The 20,831-nt window shown below is 39.7% G+C and overlaps 2 protein-coding genes across 3 annotated transcripts; both read left to right on the top strand.

Annotated features, from left to right (window-relative positions):
* The first annotated feature begins 3,374 nt into the window (after positions 1–3,374).
* PPP1R27 (protein phosphatase 1 regulatory subunit 27) lies at positions 3,375–6,459 on the top strand. The gene is made up of 3 exons (XM_058168768.1): positions 3,375–3,812; positions 4,828–4,978; positions 5,741–6,459. Exons 1-3 carry the CDS (start codon positions 3,635–3,637, stop codon positions 5,862–5,864), a joined length of 453 nt encoding a protein of 150 aa, XP_058024751.1. The 5' UTR covers positions 3,375–3,634; the 3' UTR covers positions 5,865–6,459.
* Positions 6,460–12,116: 5,657 nt separating this feature from the next.
* On the top strand, positions 12,117–18,620 carry MCRIP1 (MAPK regulated corepressor interacting protein 1). 2 transcript variants are annotated; one of them, XM_058174185.1, is made up of 5 exons: positions 12,117–12,352; positions 12,992–13,052; positions 13,542–13,660; positions 14,078–14,179; positions 17,630–18,620. In XM_058174185.1, the coding sequence occupies exons 2-5, from the start codon at positions 13,045–13,047 to the stop codon at positions 17,692–17,694; spliced, it is 294 nt and encodes a 97-aa protein (XP_058030168.1). In that variant the 5' UTR covers positions 12,117–12,352; positions 12,992–13,044; the 3' UTR covers positions 17,695–18,620. The 2 variants fall into 2 exon arrangements, with proteins under 2 accessions (XP_058030168.1, XP_058030167.1); XM_058174184.1 differs by having other exon boundaries at positions 12,275–12,455.
* Positions 18,621–20,831: the final 2,211 nt, after the last annotated feature.

Consider the following 20,831-nt stretch of genomic DNA (forward strand, 5'->3'; position numbering starts at 1 on the left):
CTAAAGGTCATCAAGTTTTGAATTCCTTCTAATTCAAAGAAACGTCCAGAGAAGTATGTAATGTGCAATTATTACCTGCTTTATGGATGAAGTCCTGGACTGTTGACCATCTCAATTGAATAATATTTTTGTAAGCAACGATGTCATTCTGTCATATGATGAGAGGTGAACCTGCCTCATTACATGTAGCCGAGGAAAACAAGCTGCTGCTGCTTGTTGAAGAGCAGGAGAGCTTGCTGACAATTTCTTTTCCGTTCTGGCAGAAGAAGAGGATGTCAGGCAATTTCTGAAGCAGTTTTTGCTGCTTAGTTTAAAATAGAATAGAATAGAATTTTATTGGCCAAGTGTGATTGGACACACAAGGAATTTGTCTTGGTGCATATGCTCTCAGTGTACATAAAAGAAAAGATACGTTCATCAAGGTACAACATTTACAACACAATTGATGGTCAATATATCAATATAAATCATAAGGATTACCATCGAAACTATTCATGCCTGTACACATCAACTTAGAATTTCCACAGCAATAGCCTTGCATTATGCATATGTGCTGTTTTGGTGTTTACATGCCATGTCATGCCTCTCCCTGCAACCATGGAACCGGTGTAATTTTTTATGTGGATCTACACTGTGACTTTCTTGCTTATAGAAGTATGTAAGGTGGAAATATTCCTGGTGGGGTTGCCTGGCTCTTTAAGTTCATTTTTCTTCTATGAAGATTATAGGAGAGTAGCTTTTTCCTGTGGGTCTATGATGTTTAGCAGTAAGGGCCAGACAGTATTTAATGTGTAGGGCTATCTTTTCATACCAACAGCTGGACAATCTGTGACTCTTGGTGTTTTGGTAGTGTGGGCCCTGAGAGGAAGTCTTTGAGAAAGAACTTGGATTAGGGTGGGGAACGTATGGCCCTCCTAATATTGCTGAACTTTAACTAAGCAACCCTTTTAATTGGATGTGATAGTTAGGGCTGAGGAGAACTATGCTTCAGTAGTAATTGCAGCAAGTAACTTGCTGTCCTTCAGATATTTTGGTCTTCCTTTCCCACTGCTTGTATCACACACAGGTGAAGAATTGTTTACCTTTTGCTAAAAACCCACAAGTTCACTTCCTCCCTTGCATGTTGTTGGTTCCCAGATTTTTAACTTGAGATAATGTGAAATGTCCTTAGCCTCCAGATGTTTAAGACGAGAACTCATTTTATAGTGAGTTCTATCAGTCCAAGCATCTTTCTGGTATCAGGTCTGCAGTCCAGCAGCACTTTCTAATTTTAATAGTCTAATAGCACTTGATAGTGGTATCAAAAGTTAGAACAGATGCCATATTTCTTGTTTCAAGCAGGGGATCCCTTCATCTTGCACAACCCAGATTAATTCATAGCTGAAAGCTGTGGGAAGTATCAGAACCTCTTGTTGCTCCACTTGCTGTACTACTCTATGGGGCCTGCTGAGATACCCCCAAGAAAACCTGATGACAATAGTTTTCCTTTTACAAAAGTAGCTTGGCTTCCTATTTTTTTCAAGAGAAGAATGGGAGCTAATGTGCATCTCATCAAGTATCTCTGTTGGAGGGGCGATGAGTTGCGTGTGGTGTTCAACAGTTAAATGTAAGGAAGTGGTAGAAATTAGAAGATTATTCTCCATAGGTTACTTCTAGATTTAACAGTCTGCTATAACAATATCAGCAAAGATTCCAGCAAAGTTAAATATGATTTGATGCCTACAGAGGTTCAATTGTGTTCTGTAAAAAGAAGTTAAATAAATACCACTGTTAGGCAATTTTAAAATTAGGTAGGCAGATTGGAACTTTCAGTGGAAAATATACCTAAAAAGTAATCTGTTTTAAAATCTAATAAAATCAAGAAATTGTAGTATTATTTCAGTGTTCTGAAAACCTCTGTTGCTTTGGCTAACTAAATTTGATTTTGATCCATTCTGAATTTATTTTTTAAAAATAATTTTCTTCTGAATCAAAGTAATAAAATTAATAATTCAAAATTTTAACTCCTTGGATGTACTAAAAAGAATGCAAAAGACAAATATACTGTATTCTTGAAGATGGCTGTTAATGTCTGAATTATCTCCAAAGCTACAAATACAAGGCCCTTGCTTAGAACACTTGGATATGTAACAAGATCAACAGAGTCTTTGGTGCCGATTGTAACATAAAATGTATGTTATAGCTGAGGCGCTGCATGAGATTTTAGATATAACTGTAGACTAGAAGAGGGGAAGCAACTACTATTAGAATTTTTCTTCGCATTTTTTTGGTAACTGGTCAAAGAACCCAGTTAGTGGAGTCTTCCCTGAATTCACATGGATTCCCCTATTGCCCACCACAATTGGACAGTTTTCCTTTTCTTTTATTTCTGATACTCGGTTTTGGCAACACAACTTTCCCAGGTCCGATTTATGCACCCAGTTACCCTCTGGATATGTGCAACAGGCAGAAAAGCTCCAGCTGACCATTATTTCCAGTTTCAATTCTTCCTCAAAATGAATACCTTGCAATTCTCAAAAGTCGCATTCATATAGTGCAACTTAGATTCAGTTACTCTTCCACTTCTAGTGCAGTTAAGTGGCTATAGTTATGCAAAGCAGGGGAATGGAATAAAAATCACAAAACAGCTATTGTCTTTCATACTCTCTTCCTGTTGCAGACCTCTAATTCTTAAAATTTGGTATCGTTTTCCTTCCTATTTTGTATAAGTGTATAAATGCTTAAATCAGATAAAATTCATTTTCATTCATATACAGAGATGAGCTCTGAATTCACACTGCTGTACAGAATTTATATGTTTGCAGCACATTAACAATGAAAGAATTTATAACTGACATGAGCTAGCATGATTCCTTGGATTGTTCCTCTTGGCCACTTTCTACCCATATCTTTTGCAAATGTTTTTGGATTTTCAAGTTACAAGCAGCAAATTAAAAGCATGAACTCTTAAGAAAATGCCTAGCTGCCTTAAAGATAACAAAATATTGATTGCTATTCATGTAATAAAATTCTTCACTGTAGAAGCTTTTCACTTTATAATTGTTGTTTTTGAATCTTTCCCTATAACGATAGCCGTGAACTAGTTTTGGGAAAAGCACAAATGGCTGCCAACAAATTCCAGAAAGTAATGTAGAGTATTGCAAACGGTGGCTTGCAAAATCTGAGGCTGTTGGTTGTAGATGGCAGTCCAAGCTGGACCTGCTGACTACCACTCATCGACAGGTGGGCTGTAAGCTGAGATTCTAATTTATGTTCAAAAGGGGGAGGATGCAGGCAAGGCATCTCAATTACAAGATCTCATGGCAACAAGTATGAGCCGAGTGTCCTCAAAATAGCCACAGGGAGGCTATATAACAAGAAACTCTGTGGGGAAACCATCAGTCCTCCACAGATCTTCACCACGTGTTGTGCTGTCAAAAAAAAAACCCCAACCTGAAAGGAACAGAAAATCATCGCTGGGTTCCTCCACCTTTTTTTTTTTTTTTGCAAGATTTTGGGAGGAGATACTCCTTTGGATCTCAAGACATTATTGCAGTTTTGCACCTCACCTTTGTGAGGGAGCTCTTCTACCTTCTAAGTCTGCTCATTTTCCTCACCTCATCTGTCTGTTGGGCTTCCTTTGCCCTCTGTGACCATGAAATACTACCACCCAAGCTCACTTCCTAGGTACAGGCGATATGCAAGGCACCTCAAGACTGTGCGTTTCCCCAATGACGTTCTCTTCCAGGACCACATTCGACAGGGTGACTTGGAGCAAGTAGGACGTTTCATTCGGGCCAGGAAAGTCTCCTTGGATACTATCTATCCCTCTGGTACGTGGAAGATTGATTGGAGGGTGGCTGAGTAGTAAGCTGTTTGATTCTAGGGAAAAATATGGGTTGAATGTTAGGGTGCATTTTCAGTGTGATTTAAGGAAACAACAGGGAGCTTCCTTCCTGTCTCTCAGTTGCCATATAGTCCACATTATTTTAATAGAACCATTCCAGAAGGGTATAAGCCTAAAATACTATAATTTCCTATAGTACTCTCACCAACTTATTTCCTTTATGTACATAATAATTTGCTTCAGTATAGCAAAGGATGAGCAATAAAATTGAGCACATGCTTCTCAGAAATACTTTGAAGGCTTATGCCCAACTCTAAGTTTGAAGTAGTTTGATGTCTTTGAGGCATTAACTCTGATTATTATCTCAGTGCATGGAAATCTATGCAAGAAAAAATTGCAAGAGAAAAGGTGTGAGAAGCATAGAAATGATGACAATTACAGGTTGCAAAATCCCAAGTAAAATTATGGCAGGATCAGTTTAATGAACTTTCTGAAAGACATTGTTTAGTCTTATGGTCCTAGTTTGGTGCATTTCAGATTTTGTTGGGATTGTAAGTCCCAAAATTTCCCAATAGGTTTTGGCCATGATAGGAATACTATGGGCTGCAGCCCTAATTCATGTGGAAGGCGCCAAGTTGGAGAAAACTGGTTTAAGTTATTTTAGCCTAGCATTGTAGGACTATAGGAGTCTCTTTGCAGATCATTTTGCTTTTAGGGAGACCGCCTGACCTTCATTAACTCCTTTTGTTAATCAAATAATTCTCAAAGAAGCTTAGAAAACATACTTGAGAATCTTGATTGAACTTCTACTTCCTTTTTGCCTAAAATGAACAATCTTAAAAACATCAATGTGGATGCATGTTAACTGAACAGTTTTAATTATCTTTCTTTATTTGAAAGATTTTTCTTGTGCTAAGATAAAAAATGTAGGATTCTCCCTCAGTTTATAGTGCCCCTGTTTGTCACAGACTAGAGTTTGATATATCATCTTTTCCAATTAGGAATGGCTGCCATCCATGAAGCTGTGCTTGCTGGGAACCTCGAGTGCGTCAAGCTCTTGATAAAATACGGCGCTGACATAAATCAGACAGATGATGAGGGCTGGACACCTCTGCATATGGCCTGTAGCGATGGCTATGCTGACATTGCAAGGTCAGAGATGCTAGATTGTTTACCTCATTCCCTCTTAGCCAGCTGTGCTACTCTCTCAATAAACAGGAATTATATGGCCAAGGAAAACAAGAAGGGGAAAGTGATTGCACTACTAAATTTCTGGGTCTTGTCACTTTGAAGTGACAAGAAATAAATGCCTGCTGGCTTATTCCAAGAGATGGATGAATCCTCTCTTATCTCATAGTGCTCTCATCTTGACACCAGCAGTGCTGATACCGTAGTATTTATTGGCAGATTAACTAACTGTGATATTGCCAAAATGCCAAGCAAAATTTTTTTAAATGGAACCCTTATATTTTACTTAAAAGGTGGGTTTTTTATGGAAACAAAAAATATTTTGAGTCACTTCATAACATCATAAAAGTCCTCTATATCGCTTTAAATATAATGTATGAGAGAAGTTGGTTTATGTCAGTTGGACAATGCATGCGGGGAAACCAATTTATTTGATTCCGGCTGCAACTCTTGATAGCAGAAACAGCTCTAGACTTTTGTATACCACTATATTCTCCAGGTGTGAATAGTATAAAGGGCTGAATCTGCCTTAAGGAAATTTGAGAATAGAGATGATTGAAATTGCAAATTCTTATTGCAATTATTAAAAGTGACTAAAGGATATCTAAACCATATTAAACAGTGAACTACTTAAATGTACTGAATATTTTTAAACAGAAGTAGGTTAATCCAGATCCTTTCAACCTCTGCTGCATTTAATGACTTTCTTTTTTTCTGATCTTCCAGGTACCTCATCTCTCTTGGGGCCCAGTGTGATGCCACCAACAAGGAGGGAGACAAGCCATCTGACCTTATTGACCCAGAATACAAGGATCTTGTGGAGCTCTTCCAAGCAGCCCATGTAAACTAAGACTGTATTTCTTAACCTTTTTCCATGTAAAATCCAGTTACCATGGCCGGCGGCATAATCCATTGCTGGTAATGAAGTTGATAATGGAGTGTAAGATCTCCTAAAAGAGGCCATTCTGTAGCTGCAATAGGTATATATGAGACTTACTACTTGGGGATTTCTGAGAGACATGCTTGGGATAATCCATCCAAAAAGAAATGCAACATTCTTTATTGTGGCTCATTGTCCAATTCAATAGATGACATATACTGGTTCTGATGGTGTGATTGTGTAGGCAGTTTAAATATCTGTTTGTGATCTGCATTGGACCGGACACCAAGTTTTGTAAGCATGTATCTTCCAGTTCTCATTTTGCAATTATTAATTTTGAATAATGACTCAGCAACATTCATGTGATTTTCCTGAAGAATCCTCACAAAATAACCATGAAAATATCTACCTTCAAAATGACATTTTATGTACATAATCTAAAACGTAATGTGTAATGTCCTATTTTTAATGTGTTGCCGATTCTAGATTTGCTTTTATACTGTATTTTTTAAGTGATTCCAAAACAGCTTTTTATTTTTTCAATAAAGGAATTCTCAAATCTTGAGGTATTTTTCTTCCTTCTCTTCTCACATTTATGGTAGCCAAGCTTTTGTTGAATCATTTGGTTTTGGTTATGATGCAATAAAACTCTTTTCGTAGAATCAAAATCCATATGGGGAGAGGAGCATAAATTCCAGTGTCCAAGCAACATGGATTGTCTAAAAAGCAAAACAGAAATGAAAATGACGCTTTATCCAAGCTTGAATTGTATGTATTCTACTATAGTTAAACCTCTAGACCTGGCTGTAATATCTGAAAAAAGCATTTTTACGTTGCATCAGTTAACTGAACTTTACTGAAATTATGCTACTTGGATATTTTTATAGCCTCAACAATATGTAATATGTTACAAGAGGTTACCTTTTCAATGGATGGGGGGTAAATAATGCAAGAAGTCATGTAAAACCCTGTATCCAGGAGTCATGATGTAATGTAACATCTTAAGAGAAGGTGGATGATTTATACCATTCTAATAGATTTTATATATTCCTTCCTGCAACTACTGAGCATCAGGACTTGGATAACTCTTTAAGCTAATGCATTGTATATGCAATATGTAGCGTAAAGGTCTGCGAGTTCAATTCTCAACAGAGGTTTTGAAGCCCATAGAAAAATATAAAGCTACCCATCTCTGAAGAGTCCCAAAAAGGATAAAACTGATCATACAGTGCCTGCATTTTGATGATAGTGTAACTGAGAATGCCACACTATGTCAAATAGAGAAAGGCTTATGACCCACTTGTGTGTGTGTGCGAAAGTTATGTAAAACCCCATACATGGATGCATAACATAAAAACATATTTTTCTGCTCTGAAAGCATAAGGGAAGATAGACTGTATATACCATTCTAATATAAAGATTAATGATGGAGGCAAAATATAGGGTCAGGTGTGGTAATTCAAATTATTCCAATGTTTTTCCTATGATACACAGCGCTCAAGAATATGCTGTTTCTTAGTTCTGGTAGATTTCAGATGCTGAAATGTTGATTCTGCAAATACACGTGGTATGGATTAAGAGGGCATGTTATATATTATTTTTTTCTAAATAACTTGTTTTAGCTTGGTAATGATTCAGTTCAGAATTAGGCCCAGAACAAATTAGATATGAGATGAAATTAGACATGATTTATCTTGGAAAACTATGTTTTGTGGCTGGGTCTCCCTCAAAACATACATAAAGGTAAAGGTTCCCCTCGCACATACGTGCTAGTCATTGCTGACTCTAGGGGGCGGTGCTCATCTCTGTTTCAAAGCCAAAGAGCCAGCGCTGTCCGAAGACGTCTCTGTGATCATGTGGCCAGCATGACTCAATGCCAAAGGCGCATGGAACACTGTTACCTTCCCACCAATGGTGGTCCCTATTTTTTCTACTTGCATTTTTATGTGCTTTCAAAACTGCTAGGTTGGCAGAAGCTGGGACAAGTAACGGAAGCTCACCCCGTTACATGGCAGCACTAGGGATTAGAACCTTTCGATTGACAAGCTCAACATCCTAGCCCCTGAGCCACCGCGTCCCTCCAAAACACACATATTGCGTGGTAAAAACTACTAGCTTATAATTGGGCAGTTTGCCTTACTGTGAAGATAATTTGTGCCACATAAATCAGCATGTTTTGACAAAACTTAGAGCAGTTAGGCCAAGTACAATCTCACCACACTATCTAAACATGAGTAGTTTTTCTATCTTCAGAATGTTTGTTTATTTAGAAGCAATTTTACACAATTATTTTGATAAATGAAAATGCTCAGTAAGCTTATGAAAGTCCTGAATAGAATTCTCCAAGGTGAAGCTTGTATATCCTATACAGGTATTCCTTGATTTACAAACAATTCATTTAGTGACTGTTCAAAGTTACTACGGCACTGAAAAAAGTGACTTATGACCATTTTTCAATTACAACCTTTGCAGCATCCCCATGGTCATGTGATCAAAATTCAAATGCTGGGCAACTGGTTCATATTTATGACTGTTGCTGTGTCCCAAGGTCATGTGATTACCATTAGCAACCTTTTGACAACAAAGTCAATGGGGAAGACCGATTCAATTAACAACCGGTTTACTAACTTATCAAGTACAGTGATTGACTTAACAACTGAGGCAAGAAAGATCGTAAAATGGAGTAAAACTCACTTAAGAAATTTTTCACTTAACAACAAAAATGTTGGGCTCAGTTGTGGTTGTAAATCGAGAACTACCTGTACTTCTATTTGCTGTTCCTAAGAAAAATAGAAAATTAAGCAAAAACAAGCACCCACCCAACTTCACCTTAGGTAAGTTATAATTGATATAAAAGTTGAACATTATCACAAGCACTTGCCTAGCCTTGCTTATGAATGTAAGCATTAGGTTATAGTGTTGCTTGAAGTAATCACAACTTTTCTGTGATGAAGTCTGAAGAGCTTCAAAATAATTAACTGAATCCTCAATTACAAGTTTTTCATTTTTCCCACTGTAAATCCCTTCTAGCCAGTCCCAAAATACTAAGCAGAATCATGAGTGAGAATTAAATTTATGCACTGCATTCAGTGGGACATTATAGCCTAAACCCCTGGTGGAGGATGTTCCTTCCTATCATATTATGATTGGTCCCACAGTCAGCCAAGCATTCAGACTGGATTTGGCAGTTTACCCACCTAGCAAATCCGTCCCAAGGATCTGGGATAGGTAGATAGTGTTGTTGATGGTGTTAAAGGTATTGTTGCAGGATGCAAGTTGTTCAAGTAAAGCTGTCTGTTGTAGTTGACTGAGGATGATTTTGTCAATGCCAATGATATTCAAGTATTATAATCATAACCGATTCACAAAATGAAGTCCCAGCTGCCAGTTTTTTAGCGGATATTGGTCTTCATGCACATCGAAGTTTCCCCAAACCTAAGATGCTGTAATGTATCGATGAGTATATGTGAGGATCCAGTGTGGCTTTTTGCAATTGACAGATGGAAATGTTGTCAATGTGCAGATTTTCTAAGTGTCATCCAAGATTTGGTACCCCATGTGCCGATATCCAGTGGGATCACTACATTTATGCCATAATCTTTTGATTTTGGTTTTCAGATCTTGATACATTGCAGTTTTCAATTTGTAAAACCACAGCTGGTTCTTTAGCTGATGTTCTTTAGCTGGTGTTGACTTTGATTCACAGTGTTATTTCCATGGTGTTCTAGGATGTTGTAACAAATTGGCACATTATATGAGCAGATCCAAGCAAAATGGCCTTTTGTAATCGATAGCTGGAAATTCTTTCAATATGCAGATTTTCTAAGTGTTATCCAAGCCTTTTTGGTATGGCACCCACCGATAATGACTGGGACCTCCATGGCCAGTTTATGTCATAATTATTCAACTTTAATTTTCAGATTTTGATACTTTTGTGATCTCCAATTCGTCAAATCACAACTGCCAGGTCTTAAGTTTGTATTGACCTTCATTCTCAATGAGTTCTTCCAAAGAACCTAGGATGTTATAATAATATGTGCAGATCCAAGCAGTGTGGCTTTTTATAACTGACAAATGGAAAAATTGTCAATATGCAGATTTTTAAAGTGTTGCCCACACCTTTTTGCTATGGCACCAACCAATAACCAATGGTACTACCATGGTTGGTTTATGCCATCATTCAATTTTGATTTTCAGATTTTGATATTTTGTGACTTTCTCCAATTTTTTGATTTTTTTCTAGTATCTCCTGGTATTGCCACATGAATTATCCACAATTTCTTTTCAATCAGTTAAATCTGATAGGTCCAGATTTTATTAGTTTGTATTTGAAAATCCCAAAATATTTTAATCTGCTCATTTTCAACTATATTTTCAGTTATATATTCCCACCAATATTTCATTATTGGCACATAATTTTTACAGATGTGTCAGTGAATCATTTTGGCAACTGTGTTGTATCGCTGTTTTTAATCAGTTTGTGCAATCTTTTTGCACGAGTTGAGTATATGATCTGTTTCTTCTGCTTCTTTGCGTCATCTGCACTTTGAATCATTTGATTATTTTTTTTTAAATTCTGGCCTTGATTTCATAAGTTTAAATAGCTTGCTTTTGAACAGCCAAAATCAAGCATTCAGCCCCTTTTTGAATGTTCCAATTGTTAAGCCATTGTCAGATTTTATTTTTATCCACTTTTCTTTTGATCTTTTGTAGAAATTGGCCATGTAATGCTTTTTCTTACCAACATTCTAATTGGGTTTTTATTACATTTTTTCAATATTCATGTTATGTTTCCTGTATATTTAATAAATTGTGATTTTTATCTTACATCAGTGCTTCTTCTTGGCTGCCTTTTACATAATCAGCCAATGCACACTATTTTTTCTTCAATTTTGACCTGAAGTAAACCTTTGCCTCCATTTCTCCATTAGTGCAATAGCACTACAGAGCGAATAGTCATAAGTTTTCTTGTTTTTTGGTCCAAACTATCCAATTCAGCTTGTGTTTAGTTAAATAAAGAGCACAAGTGTGCCTATTGTTCCTGTCCTATTGTTTCCTTTCGTTATATCCATTTAATATAGTTATTACATACTCATACTTATATATATGCTTATATATTGTATAGTTATTTCATGCTTATGCTTATATATACTGTGTGACAAAATAAATAAATAAAAAATAAATAAATAAATAAAATATTGCAGGTATGGCCCAGGTACTGATGGCTTTGATGGTGTTTCCACTGTTCAAATTTGTTTTTAGCAATTTTCTCACTATTACTACTATTATTACGGTATATATATATTTATATAGGACCTGGGTACTTACGGGACCGCCTGCTGTTACCATACGCCTCCCACCGACCCATACGCTCCCACAGAGAGGGACTTCTCAGGGTGCCGTCCGCCAAACAATGTCGGCTGGCGGCCCCCAGGGAAGGGCCTTCTCTGTGGGGGCTCCACACTCTGGAACGAGCTTCCCGGGTTTACGCCAAATACCTGACCTTCGACATTTCGCGAACTCAAGACTCACCTTTTATCCATGGGCTGGCTTAAATTGGGATTTTAATCTTAAATTTATTAATTTTAAACGGGGTTTTAGTATGGTAAATTTTAATCATTGGGCTAATTTAAATAAGTTTTTTAAATCGTATTTTAAATCTGTATATTGTATTGTCGGTTTTTTATTATGCCTGTACACCGCCCTGAGTCCTTTGGGAGAAGGGCGGTATAAAAATCAAATCAAATAAATAAATAAATAAATAAAATAAATATACACAACTCCAAGGCAGTTAACATACCTAAAACTCCGGACTTCTATTTTCCCCAACACAACCGTGAGTTGTGCTAAAAGAGTTATGTCCATGTGGACACTCACTTCTCATCCTCCTGATACCTTGGTCAGCACTAAGGTTGATCACCTACCCAGAAATCCGAGCGAAGCCAGCAGCGAATTATGTTTATATCCCACCTTACTTGCACCTCTAGGGACCAGCTGAAAAGATGAGACACCTTAACACATGGAAGTCTTCCTTATTCCAAATGGCTCTAGTGAATGGCCCGCCTTGTGGGCCTGTGTCTGTGCAAGTCCCACTCCCCCCCAACACCAACACCAACCACCCCGTCCTCCTCGGTTTGCCTCTGGGCACCTTCTGGGTGCTACTTAAGCCAAAGCGCCCCCCGCCAGCGAGCTCCCTCCTTCCCCACCGACTCCCCATTTCAAGATCCGCTCTCTTTCCCCGGAGCTTGCCTCGGACTCCCGTTTCCATGGCTACCCTTCCCCGCGCCCTGCCCTGCCGCTCCGTTTCCATGGAAACTCTCTCCCGCGGCTACGCGGGGCAGGGGCTCTCCGGACCCACTCGCCCTCAGTGCGCAGGCGCAGCCCCGGCCTAGACGCTCTCTTCCGCCCGGGCCTGGCAGCAGCGAGCGGAGTCAGGGCCGGGATCTCCCCGGGCCCAGGTGAAGAAGGAGTTGGGAGTGGGAGGGGAAGGTAAAGGAGGCGCTCTGACCGCCTTGTCCTCGGTGCCGACCCGGCTGCAGTGCTGAACTGACCCTCGCACAGGTAGTCGCTTGTGGGTCAGTGGGCCTAGCGCCGGGCCAGCTCCAGATCGGGCTGGCAGTTCGTAGTAGGCGGCGGGGAGAGGAAGAAAGTCGGACTCCAGAGTAGAGTCCTTTCTCTTCCCTTCTGGGCAGTGGCTGGCATCCCATTTCCAAGGCTAGATCTTTTCTCTGGGGTCCGGTGCGGCGAAGCTAAGGATGCAGACATAAGAGAGCAGCAGCAGAACTCCTGCCTGGGAGAGTTCTCATCTTGGGATGATTATTATGGGGGAGCTGGGAGTCTTGGGGGCTTTGCACGATTAGAGGTTTGGTGATAGCGTAATACTATCAATGTGATCAAACAATGGCTGAAATGGTCCTCTGGTCTGTAAAGCAAAGCAATTCCTGAAATCCAGCCTGCTTTAGGATGACAGGGCTGAGCACGGATTTTATCCCTGCTCAGCTACTAAAGTAATTTGCTCCCTCATGTGTAGCTAATGGGGCACCATCCTTAGTCAGCTCAGCCTTTGTTCCAGCCTTGTGTTTTTTTTTTTCTTTTAGTGTCACCAACCTATCCTTCCAATACCTGGGCCAGGGTTGGGCAAGAGGCAGCCATGACAAGGTGAGAAAGATGAAAATTGAATTTGTACTGGTACCGAATAGGTTGGTAGAATATATTATTACTTCTTTAGGACTTTTACTCAGCTGTTCTTTCTTGGTGAAGGTGGGCAAATGGTTGAGCTAGAGGTGTTCTGTGTAAGTTATCTGATGATGATGGATAATTGTTTGAATCTTGGATTGATTATTAACTTGGATTGGGAAATCCTGTGTTCCCACAGCGCATTGAAAATGGGAAAGTGACATGTAACTTTCAAGTCAAGAAAATAATGTGTTGCTTATACTGGCATTTTTTTCTTTGAAAAGACCTGAGTGGTCTTAACTTTTGGAACCTAATGCTTGAATTACAATTCCTAGCAATCCAGACCATTGACCATAGGGACTGAGGGGAATTGTAATCAGATTTGGGGAAAAGTGGCTGAAGTTAACAATGTCCTGTTTTTTAAATTTTGCCAAAGATCAGAATTTTGTCACCTATCTCCTTTTTTTCTAGCTCCCCTGTTTCCAGAGTAGTTTACAATGGCAAGAGAAACAGCAGTCCTCGCTCCCCAAGCAACAGCAGTGAGATCTTCACTCCTGCACATGAGGAAAATGTGCGCTTCATCTATGAAGGTGCAGAGTGGGAAGCATGTGCTGCATTTCCGCTAGGTCATGGCATATTATGCCGCCTTCTGTCATGTATATTACTTATGTACCACATACCCTTTAACAAGTATTGGTGTCATTTTTCCCCATACCTATGTTTTTTTTTTAACATAGGCATGCGTAAGTGGAGAAAAATTACTGAAAATGAGAGTCTTTAAAAGTCAAAACATTTATACATGGATCTAATGTTTGGGATTGACAGACCAACATTGTAAGTTCTGTATAATGGGTCCTCTAATTGCAAACAGTTTGCTTTCTTTGTTTTTTAAATATTTCTTGTAGCATAGAATCATTGTTAGGGTTTAGGTGGCTGATTTAGTCAGAAAGAGCTTCCTAGTCTCCATATTAAATATTTTCCCATCTCTATATTCTTCTTTTCTGCAGCATGGCAATCTGTGGAGCGGGATCTCCGCAGTCAAATGGCAGGTGGTGAACGGGTTCTTGTAGAGGAATATGTGGAGAAGGTACCAAATCCCAGTTTGAAGGGTGAGTTTCATACTGTCAGATGCTTTCTTTTTCAATGACAAACGTATTGACATCCAGTATAAATTACACATCGTTTTATGTGAGTATGCATTTGAAGATAAATTCAGAAGTTTCAATGTGTTCTTCAAGTTCGTTGCTTATAATATATCGTATATTTTCAGTACTTTGTCATATTAATTGGCTTCTATTTACCGGGTTTAATTTTGTGTGTTCTAGTTGTCTTTCAAATGTCCAGATAGTCCAGAGATGATACTTTGGCAACTATTTTTTTCACTTTCAGTTAGCCCCTTTTCTTCCATGAATTGTATGCTCCATATTCCTTCAACTACATTCAGCTCAAAGTTCTAGTAATTAACATTACTAGCATTAGCATCAGTAGTGAGGCAAATTAACAAATGGCTGCATAAAATAACAAATTTTATATAATTGGTCCTAGACTTTGACATTTACTTCTGTCTTAACTTTGGACTTTGGCACATGGTGAAAACCATTGTTCATAATGAAATTAATTTATTTATTATTTAAATTTATTTATTATTTAAACTTATATACCGCCCTATCTCCCAAAGGACTCAGGGCGGTTTACAGGCATATAAAAAACATCAATATACAAATTAAAATAATCATTAAAAGACTTATTCTAATGCCAATAATTAATAATACCAATTTTTAAAAATAGAAATATAAATATTAAAATCAATTTAAAACCCCTCTAAATTTAAAAGTCTAAGCCAGTCCTGCACAGATGAATAAATGAGTCTTGAGCTCGCGACGGAAGGTTCGAAGATCTGGAAGTTGACGGAGTCCTGGGGAGTTCGCTCCAGAGGGTGGGAGCCCCACAGAGAAGGCCCTTCCTGGGCGCCGCCAGACGACACTGCCTAGCTGACGGCACCCTGAGGAGTCCCTCTGTGAGAGCGCACGGGTCGGTGAGAGGTATCTGGTCGCAGTAGGCGGTCCCGTAGATAACCCGGCCCTATGCCATGGAGCGCTTTAAAGGTGGTCACCAAAACCCTGGAGCGCACCCGGAAGGCCACAGGTAGCCAGTGCAGCCTGCGCCGGGTGGGTGGTATCACGGGAGCCACGAGGGCTCCATCTATCACCCGCAGCCGCATTCTGACTAACTGTAGCCTCCGGATGCCCTTCAAGGAAGCCCCATGTAGAGGCGTTGCAGTAATCCAGGCGAGACGTCACGAGGCGTGAGTGACCGTGCATAGGGCCTCCCGTCCAGAAAGGCGCAACTGGCGCACCAGGCGAACCTGGTAGAACGCTCTCCTGGAGGCGGCCGTCAAGTGATCTTCTAGAGACAGCCGCTCATCCAGGAGGACGCTGTTGCGCACCCTCTCCATCGGGGCCAATGACTCGCCACCGATGGTCAGCCGCGGATTTAGCTGACTGTACCAGGATGCCGGCATCCACCGCCACTCTGTCTTGGAGGGATTGGGCTTGAGCCTGTTTCTCCCCATCCAGACCCGGTCGGCCTCCAGACACCGGGGCAGCACTGATGGTTTCGCTAGTGGTCCGTGTGAAAAGCACAGCTGGGTGTCATCCGCATACAGCTGGTACCTCACACCGAACCCACTGATGATCTCACCCAGCGGCTTCATGTAGATGTTGAACAGAAGGGGCGAGAGGATCGATCCCTGCGGCACCCCACAAGTGAGGCGCCCGGGCCGACCTCTGCCCCTGTCAACACCGACTGCGACGGTCGGAGAGATAGGAGGAGAACCACCGATAAACGGTGCCTCCCACTCCCAATCCTCCAACCGCGCAGCAGGATACCATGGTCGATGGTATCAAAAGCCGCTGAGAGGTCTAATAGGACCAGGGCAGAGGAACAACCCCTATCCTGGCCCTCCAGAGATCATCCACCAACGCGACCAAAGCCGCCTCCGTGCTGTAACCGGGCGGAAACCGGACTGGAGCAGGTCTAGATAGACAGTTTCATCCAGGTGCAAGGAAACTGATATGCCACCATATTTCTACAACCTTCGCGGCGGGTTGGAGACCGGACGATAATTACCTAAAACAGCCGGGTCCAGGGAAGGCTTCTTGAGGAGGGGCCTCACCACCGCCTCTTTCAAGGCGGCCGGAAAGACACCCTCCACCAAGGAAGCGCTCGTAATCGTAAGCGCTAATTTGTCTGTTGGTGGTCATTGGTCATAGTTTCATATCATGTAATCTAGTATCTGGTCTTACTAGTAGCTGGGTTGGGTGTCTTAGTAATAGAATGGTGGAATAGAAGTGTTTTTAAAAAATAAATTATGTTTGGGGGAACACTTCTGTGCAAATATGCTTATGCAAAAATTGAAGATTCTTTAGGATCTTAAAATCAATTTATTGAATACAAGATATCGGTATTTCTTTTTCTAGCAATAAGTAGGCTTTTATATGCAACTGTGTGAATCCCCTAGACAAAATATACTTTTTGCAGAACTTGGAGATTGCCAGCTTTCCTTTCCTTTTGACAAGGTCCTGCTATCTTCCATTAAAGTTTTATTCATGTATTGTGGTGGTTTTCAATATTTTTCACCATGAGCAAAATACTGCACAAAGTTTCCAGGGAAATGGAGAGAACTCTGTTTAAAAATATACACTATAATAGCATAGTGTCTCTTGTTAAGTCAAGAAAATTCTACCTAGGAATCATAATATAAATTGTGCAACTAGAAAATCTCTAACATAAAAGGGAGCAAGATTAAATGCATTGTCTTTCAAATACATATTTGAATGTATGCAATCATCTAATTAATAGAGGTTAGAATTAATGGCTATTAATCATAAGCAAGAACAAATAACTGTACCTGTCTTCGAGGTTTTAGTTTAAACTCCTGTAGACTTGATAGAAAGTTAGACTTGACGGCTGAACTAGTATTATCTAATATCCCAGTAGTATGATTCTAGTCCAACATTTTATTTATAGTAATGATCAAATGAATGCACTTGGGAAATTCAGAAGAAAAGGATAAAGAATGGCATTTTTCTATATATAAACTTTTACTGGCTCTGAACATTTTTTGTTCTTGCTTATGATTAATAGCCTTTAATTCTCTATGAATTTGAAGATTGCATAAATTCAGATATGCATTTGAAAGACACTGCATTTAACCTTGCTTAGTTTTATGTTAGAGATTTTCTAGTTGCACGGTTTAGATTATGATTCCTAGATAGAATTTTCAACTCTTCAGATATATAGTTGGTTGCATTGTTGTGAAGATAGCTATGGATTCTTATACTGAATAGAACATACAGCAGAACATACAAATATTTTAGTTAGATGTCTCAGTTGCCTATAGCCCAAATTAGAATTTAAAGTATTATTAATAGGTGATGGTGTGGAATCTACTGTAGCAATTTTCTTGTTGCTAAGATCACTAGGAATGTTGAAGAAAATAACATGGGGAATTTGGAATTTTATTCTAAATTTTCTTCCTTTATTTTTTTTTTTGACAGCATTCAAACCTGTTGACTTGAACGACCTAAAGCGACGGAACACACAGGACTCTAAGAAATCCTAAAGTGGCTTGGGCTGTCCCAGCCGCAGTGCTGGCATGTGGCCACTGGTACATGAATTTGATAAGTTTGTGTTGGTTTCCTCCTTAGGTCTGGATTGTGCCTGGGGCTGGCTCTGAATTTCCTAGGAAGGATTGGCTTTCTGCCTCTTCTTCTCAGCATTCCCTGGCCTGGGCTGCCTGTCTTCATTCTAGAATTGAGCCCAGGAGTTCCTTTTCCTTAGTAAATGACATTTTAATCTGACGATAGCCAAGTGACTGGCATGTGTCTTCTCTGTCTACATGTGAAATAAGACAGAAGCATTGGGAACCACCAGACCTAGACTCTCCCTAAAGTCCTCTCAAAACCCAGCTGTTCTTAGGGAAAAGCTGAGAGGCTGATGGGAAAGTGGTTATGTAGTCTATTCTGCCAATACAAACCAGGAGCTTTTAGACTGCTAATCCTTGAGCTTTTGGTCTGAAGAATGGAACAGTATTGCTCTGCCCGTTGGTACAGTGATGATGAAGAAGAACTGAAAAATAGAAGCGTCAAGCCCAGGACAGTTTCTCAAGTGCAAACTTTTTGAGATTCAACTGTATCTGGATAAATCTGACTGGTCTCCCTTACCACGTGCTCAAAAGATGCACCAGATTCTGTGGTTTTTACACTTTGACTAGCAGCCCCAGCCAGGGGGGAGGTGGCATTTCTGAGCTAGCCCCAGAGCCCAGCCCCCGTGCCCCAGCAGGGCTGGGGACAGCCTTAGTGTGTGCTGTTCACTAGCAAGTGGCAGAAGTACCCATGCTTGTGCCTAGCCCAGGCATTGGTGTTGGGGACCCTACCTAAAATAGGTAGGCAAGGGCATGGTGGCTGTTTCTTTCCCTTTGTTATGTCCCCCTTTGAATTGTGTCTGTCTTTAAGGGGTGTTGTAAATAAAACTGGTTAGTCATTTTGACCTTCTGTTGTGTGATCTTATCTTGATTCTAGCTGCATTCTTATAGTGGAAGTCACTTAGTTATCTACTATTCTATATTCTTTTCTGTGGCCAATAATCAGCCTCTCCTGACCTAGTATCACATTTCTTGGAAAAAGGGGAATATCTTTATTTTTTTCCTAATTACTATAGTGATAATATTTCAATTAATCTTCCTAATCATTATTTTGTGTTGGGCCTGGCTAGTGGCAAATGAAGTGACTATTATCTTGTTCTTTAGTTAGCCAGCTCACCCTAGCCTTGTTGCATCTTTGGTTCTGATGTGGCATAGCCCTGAAAGAATATTAAGCATCTTTGCTCAGACTTCCATAGCTTTGGATAAAGGAATCTAGCAAATACGTGTTTTGCAGGAAGAGTCTTTGGAAGTGCTTCCTGATGCTTCCAAAGTGGAAGCAACTTTATTCTGTTCTGTTCATTGCCTGTTTTGCATACCTGAGGATAGTGTTTGTATCCTGAAGTGAAAAAAGTGAGATTATTGAGAATCAATTGCTTATAGGTGTTAATGTGAGGGAGAGGCTGTTACACAGAGAATATATTATTTCAGCAATAGGGTATTCCGTGCCCTTTGAATATGAAGAGTTTAGTACAGTAGTCTTTGTTTAATAATAGCAGTTGGGGCTGGCAGTTATGTCAAACAATGTGGTCATAAAAGGTGACATCATGTGACTGCACCAATTTATGACAAAAGTTGTGACAGTTCAGGTTCCTGTCATTAACAAATTCTGCATGGCCATTAACTGCAGAATCATATGATTGCCATTTTTGACTGCCTGATGGCTTCCCCATTGACTTCACTTGTCAGAATCTGGCAGTGAAGGTTACAAATGGTGATCACAGAACTATGGGAGACATTGCGACCATCATAATTGTGAGCTGGGTGTCAGATGCCTGAACCACCATGATGTGACTGCAGGACCCTGCAGCAGCTGCAACTACGAGGACCAGGCATCTTATTCAATGATGTGGTAACTTTGAAAGGTCGCCAAACAAGGGATCATTAAGCAAGGACTCCCCACACTGTACTAGCTGAGTGTTCAAATTGAGGGATCCTAGCTGGCATCTTAAGGGAATGAATTGTGTACAAATACTGTGGATTAAAATCATACATGCTTTGCAGAGAAATGGTGCAAACGAATAAGTTTTTGAGAGAACATTTTTTTTAAAGCCTTGACAGTTACAAGTCAATATATTATTGTCCTACATGGAAGAGTGTATAACCTCAATTTGGGACTTTTTTGTTTTACTGATAATAGTAAAAATTTTCCTTCATCCCCAAACTGAATCAGATTACTAGAATAAGCTGGAACTCTCTGAACTTGTTTACTATGGTGTAGATTTCTTCTGCTCACTTCATTTTCCTGTCGGTATCTTCCTAGGAAGTTTGACATTTTATTTGGTTTACTAAGCCTTTTATGTTTGCTTTAGTTGGGCAATAATTGCTTTAGTCAAATAACAACATAATAGGTTGGATGAGAAACCCAAATATACCGTATTTCAATAAGCAATAAATCTTATATATAAAAGCAGCATGAAGAATTCTAGATCAGAATGTGATGCAGACATTTGAAAACATAAATTTTGGATCATTAGATGAACATTTTTCATCTGATCTCAATAGTAAATATAATCTCAATAGGCCCTTGAAATTGGTGGTAATGGCTTTCCACTACTGGGGAGAGTATTATGTGGTGATTGCCATGTGCCTTCTTCCATCTCTCTTTAAAGATCCTTTAGGCAGGATAGTTGGCAATAAGGGCATTGGTGGAACAAGAGAGCTGCTCAGCAGACTTCTCTCCCTTCAAGGGAGTCCTTTCCCAGGACATCATGTAATTATTTATCTGAAGTAAAATGTACATCTTACATTGAATCCAAACAGTGAATGTTCCAAAATTAGACCTGCTTGTATTATGCTATATCATACTGCAGCCTCTCATTCGAATAATTTTTTGTGCAGCGTAGACTAGAATGGTGCAATGTTTGGGAACATTCTTCAAAGTTTAATTTAAATCACAATGGTGAAAAATCTAAAATCACTCCAAAAAAGCTCTTGATTTTTCATCATAAGTGTTAGTTACATGAATGGGTTCTGAATCTCTCAGTTTGATGAGCGAGGTGGAATTTAACCAAGGATTGTTGAATTCTGTGAACATACCCATAGTATTTGCATTTAAA

This window comes from Ahaetulla prasina, chromosome 2 (assembly GCF_028640845.1).
Source record: "Ahaetulla prasina isolate Xishuangbanna chromosome 2, ASM2864084v1, whole genome shotgun sequence".
Classification (NCBI taxonomy): Eukaryota; Metazoa; Chordata; class Lepidosauria; order Squamata; family Colubridae; genus Ahaetulla; species Ahaetulla prasina.

Excerpts from the sequence above, each read along its gene's own strand:
- PPP1R27 (XM_058168768.1), top strand. The coding sequence starts at position 3,635 with ATGAAATACTACCACCCAAGCTCACTTCCTAGGTACAGGCGATATGCA. Across the intron at positions 3,813-4,827 it reads GGATACTATCTATCCCTCTG|GAATGGCTGCCATCCATGAA; the intron begins GTACGTGGAAGA and ends TTTTCCAATTAG. Across the intron at positions 4,979-5,740 it reads GGCTATGCTGACATTGCAAG|GTACCTCATCTCTCTTGGGG; the intron begins GTCAGAGATGCT and ends CTGATCTTCCAG.
- MCRIP1 (XM_058174185.1), top strand. Across the intron at positions 13,661-14,077 it reads TGTGCGCTTCATCTATGAAG|CATGGCAATCTGTGGAGCGG; the intron begins GTGCAGAGTGGG and ends TCTTTTCTGCAG. Across the intron at positions 14,180-17,629 it reads ACCAAATCCCAGTTTGAAGG|CATTCAAACCTGTTGACTTG; the intron begins GTGAGTTTCATA and ends TTTTTTTGACAG.